Below are 6,575 nucleotides of genomic sequence, written 5' to 3'. Positions count from 1 at the left end.
CACCAATTACATTTTGATTATTATACAATAAACAGAAGGGCAGAAATCGAACGGTGAGATATTTTATAATGATGAACGATGATGAATAACGTAAAGATATTAATTTATATATTCATATATTAGAGATGCAAAAAGACTTGAACAGTTATATACATTTAAAATTGCAATATATTGTATACTTCATTAAAAAAAAAAATATATACATACATACCGGCATATATGCAACCAACGTATATAAGTAAACATATTTAACTTATTTATATAAATGCTTACAGCGAACCATAAACATATACATCATAAGCCGAATCTCAACTCAACTTTTCCAATGCAAGACGAATAGGAATCCCTCAAGTAACTCAAGATCAATTCAAGTACATACAAGTATATACTCAATGACCACACGGCCGGCAAGATCGCCAGGCCGCACAGGAATATATAGCTATATAGCTAAAGATATATATATAGTAATACGTATGAATGCAATACAATGCCACGCCCACTCCCGCGATGGGCGGACAGCGATTTTAAGGCGCTGCCCGTCGGAGTTTTCACAGATCAGATCAGAACAGATATTTCCTTTTGATACTTAGCATTCGTTCTTGTTCTACTTTTAGTTAGAGAATGTTCAACTAGTTTCAGCTTCCGTAGGAGTTAAATAATCGACTTTAAAGACACACCACCACACCTAGATGAACACCCCGCTATACTAATAGCCCCGTGACCCCATGACCCCATGACCATATGACCCCACACACACTATTAGACACTAGCCGACATCTACAGACATACCCACATGCATAGCCATGCGATTTTACGGCAAATATGTAGAGCATATAACCTATTATATCCCAAAGAAAGCTAATCCATTCTTAAATTAAATACACGCGAGTAGCCGGAGAAAGCGAACCGATTCGATTTGAAATGAAATGAAACGAAAGCAGAAGAATCACAGCAGAAGAATCCATTATGGAAATGACAACAAACAGAGAATTAAACTTCCCCCCCAAAAGAGAAACAAACAAAAGAACACTAAGAAGCATCCACAACAAGATCCAAAAACGATATGACACGATGAGTGGAAGAATTATAAATTAGAATCATAGTTATAAAAGCTACACCCACACACTAGTGCAGCCATGTAACTATTTTTAGAGCCTCGGAAATAAACATACATAAAATACATAAAAATATTAAATAAACGACAAAGAAAACTAAATACTTCTTTTCTGCGTTTTAATCATCGGAAGTGGGTGTGACGTAAGTAGATTCAATGACGCAACGCTTCTTTGCAGATAACTAAACAATATAACAAAATAATTCGACTTCCGGATAAGAAAATTATATAATAAAAAGATTTTATTTCATCATTCTAGTTTTATAGGATTTTTAGTTTTCTATACATTTATTCATTTGCAAAATTATGGAAAATACAATTAGGTGTCATTAAGTATGAAGGGATTCGAAATCGTTTTAAATTCAAATGCACACTCAACAGCACTTTATTTAAATGAATTCTTTAAGCACCTATTTTCATATATAAATTAATTCTTTAAGCACCTATTTTCATATATAAATTAATTCTTTAAGCACCTATTTTCACATATAAATTAATTCTTTAAGCACCTATTTTCATATATAAATGAATTCTTTAAGCACCTATTTTCATATATAAATGAATTCTTTAAGCACCTATCATTGCATATATATGATTGCAATTAAGCTGCTTGCTCACTTTTTGAAACTTTAATTAATAGAACCACTCGAAATGGTCGGACTTCAATGAAAGTTAATTCAATGGCCCACAGAGAACACGCACTTTGAGTGCACTTGAGTCCAGTACAAGTGCGTTACACTGAAAGTAAAAGGGGAGTAGAGGGAGTGATTTGTTTAGATGCCATTGTTTTAAGGGCAAATTACAGCGCAACTAATAAACTATGCATCGCTGATTCGATTCGATTCAATGCAAATGTGGCAGCCACATTCAGTCAACAAGCGGCATTCAGCAGATGGCTGCACATCATATGGCATATAGTATATAGGTATAGTAGTAGATATATGTCTAGAGTAGCTGCAGCACTTGAGCATTATATCGGAATCTGGATGGGGCCAGGCACACACACACTCAGAAGAGGGGGCACAAGTGCCTCGTCATGTGGAGTGTGTTTAAATGAAATTGCTTGATTCGGCATAAACATATTTACTCTGTTGAATATTTGCCCAACAATTTGATTCGCAATCTGTGCGGCCAAGGGCAGGGGGCAGGGGGCAGGTTTGAAATGCCGAAATCAAAATGGAATTGTATCAAGGACGCGGAACAATCGAGGCGGGCAAACACACACACACACACACAAGTTGAGTAGGCCTCCTGCCAATCCTCCGGATTCGAGAGTCCTCCTCCACTTGCATTCAATGGCGTAATCGCAGGCAGATACAAGTACTTGTATTCCGATTTCCGCCGGTGCAGTACAACCAAAAACCGAATCCAATCCAAGCGACGACCCGCGGCATTTCATTCACAGATGTCAGCAATTTCTCGATTTGAATACTCAACAAAAACGAAAGTGGGCAAACAATTCGAAAGGAGAGTGCGGAGTGCGACCAAATAACTGGCAGCAGGGCGCAAAAAAGACGAACCTCTTCGCGCAAATGGCTTCTCTAACGACCCAATTAATTTGAAACAAGTTACAAAAAAAAAGCGGAAAAAATGGTAAAAAAAAAAATAGAATAACGTTTGAGTTTGAGGAGCGGAATCAGAGTGTGTTGGCGTCGCAGGAGTGGAACGCCACAGGCCACTAAATGCTGGGTTAGAACCCCTGATGCCCCCATGCCCTTGCTGTTTTTCCAATGCCCCCCACCACCTTCATCCACTCAGCATCAAACTCTGGCAATTGCCGCGAAGCCCCAAGCTTTTTGTGCCCCACCACAGCGAGAAAAGTTCGCCGACAGCTTCATTACCAGCCATCATCGGAGCCATCATCATTGCGCGTGCACTGCGAGAAAAGGGGAGCAGCATTGGCGCTTGCAGAGCTAAGAGAGGTTCAAGGGTAGGAAGAGTGGATACAAAGTGATTACAACACAGCTTGGTAAATCTCCCACACTGTAAAATATTTTTCTATAATTTTAGCATATTTTAAATAAATTTGGAACTTTATAAGCTGAAATGATTAGCTGCCCTTAAAAATATTGATTAGATAATTAGTTACTTTACCTATAATAGTAAAACTTTAAATTCATGCCAGTCAGTGAGTGATTTCTCTCAGTGCCTGGATGCTGCTACCCATGAGTAATTGGCCCGGCAAAAGTTTGCTGAAGTCGAGTCAGATTTAAGCTTGGACGATGGCCGATCTAGCCTGAGTCTCGAGTCTGGAGTCGCGTCGATCGCAGTCCGTAGTTCGCTATTAAATCGCGAGAAGTTCCCAACAGAGAATACTTAGCCATGGTCAAGACATCCGCCAGCCTGGGAAAGAGCATCTTGCTGGGATTTGTAGTGTTCCTGGTTGTCGCACTGCTCACCGAGGGTAAGTGAATGAATGTGTGCGCCTGGGAATATGATGTTACTCGTTCATTTACGAGCACTAAATACTTAATATTAATGGCACATCTGCTTGAAATATTCGCGGCTATTGTTTTGGCATGAGAGCGCCGAAAACAGGTTTTTTCAAGCGCCAGAACCTCCAGTCAGCCAGTCAGCCAGTCAGCCAGAGGCGTAGTTATTTGTGGGGGTCTTGGGGCCCAAAGCTCTTGCTCGTTAGTCATAATTACGCTTTGTCGTGATTCAAGGCTTCCGGGTGTATGTCATAGCCAAGGCGGCGCAGATTAACCAGCTGATAAGCCGCACAAATGGAAAAGTGGAAATGTGGAAAAGTGGAAAAATGAAGCGAAACATAATTTAATGGCGTGTAATTAAACTCTCCCACAGCTGCGCCCTTCCAGGAGCTGGAGCCCCGCAAAGGTCATGTGCCCGTCTACATTCGACATGGCGATGAGCCGCTCAGCGAAATCCATCCAGGACTCGCCGAGGCCTTCAAGGAAACCGAATCGAAGGTGAGTCCGAAGGACTTTTACTTCTACTGCAGCATTATGTGGATTTTATTTGAAAAAAACTAACTGGTTTTCTGAACAACATACATACGCATAAGAACTTGTAGAACTTAGTTCTTACTACACAGATAGTTAAGAAATTGTTCAGATCGATAGATTCAAATCAGAAACAATGTAATGTTTCTTTTAATTTCAATATTATATAACTATTTATGTAGTTTTCCATTCGTGTACATATACCCGTACATATTTATATCTGCTTTATTAAGATATTTTTATCTAAAAGCCAATTGAATTTATTATCATTTTTCTGCTTTTTTCACAGAGTCTCGTCACCGAATCTCCCGAGGCGGAAACTACAAACCCACCAGCCACATCCGATGCTCCTGCTCCGACCAGCTCCACGGTATCGGATATAGCCAGCTTTGAGGCCATCAAAGGAAAAACGGATTAAGGAATTGAATAAGTGCAGAGCTGCTGCTTAAACTTATTTGTACGAGTTAAGTCCATCAAACCAATCAGCATTGAAATGCTATATACTTAAATGCAAAATAAATATTTAAATAAGAACAATTTTAACACTTCCGAGCTTAAGTTACTTTTTTTTAAGGGGCGTAATTCAAGTGAGTTTAAATCAAATGGAAACCAATTGCTTCTCAATAAATCATTTGCACCATTAATTTCACTTATGTGCTTACTACAAAAGTATGACAACTATTTTGCTATTAATCAAGGATTAAATATTATAAACATTTGATGAAAAAGGAGCCTACTTTGCTCTGCAAATAAATCCATGTTTTGGCGAGTTCAAGAGGGTCGTGACCCTGTTTAAAATAAACTTAAAAGAGTTCTCTAACTCAATTATTTGTACAATTTACAAAATTACCAGGCACGTTAAGTCGCTTTAAACGATGCCATTCCCACCAAAGGACTTCGTCACCATAACCAACCAGCCAGGACATTGTGCGTCCTGTCTGGCGCGCTTAAATGAATTTCTGAATTTGTGAATTTCTGTGGACCCAAGCTCGTTAAGAGCTGTGCAAGTTTCACACATTCAATGGAAATTATTCGGTCCTTTTGGGTTTCAGTTTCTGTTTCAGCTTCAGCTTCAGTTTCAGTTCAGTTTCTGGTTGAGTTTCGGCTTTGGAGTCCTCGCAGCTCGTCGTTGGAATCGCCTTGGAGCTTTGAGTGTGATTTACTTGTTGTGCCCATTAGGGAGTAGCGGGCACCCCTCAAATGGGCGGATGGAAGGACACCAGGACACCAGGACAACGGGACTACAGGATGGGTCCTGGCCAGGAAGCTGTGTGGCGCAAACGTTCGTAATTAATATAATGGCAACGGCTGGCCCGAGTGAAACTCCAAAATGGCCTACACACGTTGCGGTTCGGCTTTATTGGGGAAAGGGAAGGAGAATGGGTGTTGGTCGTTTGGGGTCTTGGAGGATTTTTTGGGGAGTCCTGGCTGATTGGGGGCGATCACAAATTGTTGTTTCATTGTCTCACAGCACAGCCCGGCTGTCTAACGAGCAATAAAACTAAATACATACACATAAAGTTAATTATAAAAGGGCAAAGGAAATTGGAAGGTCCCAGACTATTGAGCCGTTGGATGCAAGTGATGGATTAACCAAGATGGAGTGTCCTTCGCGGCGGTTTGCGGGTTGAGAGGTGGTTGCTGCTTTATCTGCAGACGAAATCGGGCTGCAATCAAGAGGGCATTAAAAGGAAGGCAAAAATACTTGGCGTAGAAGGAGAAAAAAAGAAAATGTGGCTGTATAAAGGAAAAAGCAAACGGAAAAAACCCCAGAAGAAATGCCACAAAAAAGCGACGAAAACTATGCGTAGTAAAAGCGAGTTTTATGGAGCATCCTCGTTTAAGAAACAGCTCCTGAATTTAAATTTCACTGCGTACAATCACATATATGCGAGTATTTGCACTCACACACACACAGAGAGATACACCAACGCGCACTCACACACACAGAGAGAGGCTGCCAGGACCGTGTTCTTGTATCATTGTGTGCGTTCGAGCGCATTCAACCTCAAAATGAATAATTGCATATGCTTCAATGATTTGCGACTTTATTCGAGAGCACAAGCTTCTCGCAGGCGGCTCCTCCGCTCGCCAACTGCCAATACTTTAAAGTTAAAGGCCAGGAGTTCAATTGCAGGACCCAAGGACCCAAGGACCTAAGGACATGGCAGATGAGATGAGATGGCAATGGTCACATTGAAAATAAGCCATGAGTGCCCGACCATCCAGGCTAATTTGAGAATTGCCCGGCTTAATTGCGTGGCACTTAAACAATAATCAAGTTAACGGTTATGCCAGCGATTATCGCCATTTTTACACCGATGCCAATACTAAGGATTATTGGCTGCCCATTAACAGGAGCAGCAATTCCAATCCGTGTCCCCCATCCCGATTCTCAATTCGATTCCGTCCACGGCAATGGCACTCGTACACAGTGAAAAAAGGTTTGGCAATCAGGAGATGTGGGATTCTGCTTATGATTAGTTTAGATTATTTAG

General features: G+C 40.7%; 1 protein-coding gene across 1 annotated transcript; it reads left to right on the top strand.

The window, feature by feature from the left end:
- The first annotated feature begins 3,345 nt into the window (after positions 1 to 3,345).
- On the top strand, positions 3,346 to 4,611 carry LOC6532875. Its single transcript, XM_002093575.4, has 3 exons — positions 3,346 to 3,518; positions 3,920 to 4,044; positions 4,367 to 4,611. The coding sequence occupies exons 1-3, from the start codon at positions 3,437 to 3,439 to the stop codon at positions 4,493 to 4,495; spliced, it is 336 nt and encodes a 111-aa protein (XP_002093611.1). The 5' UTR covers positions 3,346 to 3,436; the 3' UTR covers positions 4,496 to 4,611.
- Positions 4,612 to 6,575: the final 1,964 nt, after the last annotated feature.

Source organism: Drosophila yakuba, chromosome 3L (genome assembly GCF_016746365.2).
Source record: "Drosophila yakuba strain Tai18E2 chromosome 3L, Prin_Dyak_Tai18E2_2.1, whole genome shotgun sequence".
In the NCBI taxonomy this organism is placed as follows: domain Eukaryota; kingdom Metazoa; phylum Arthropoda; class Insecta; order Diptera; family Drosophilidae; genus Drosophila; species Drosophila yakuba.
The sequence above is the reverse complement of the archived record's forward strand: the minus strand, read 5'-3'. Positions and strand labels throughout refer to the sequence as shown.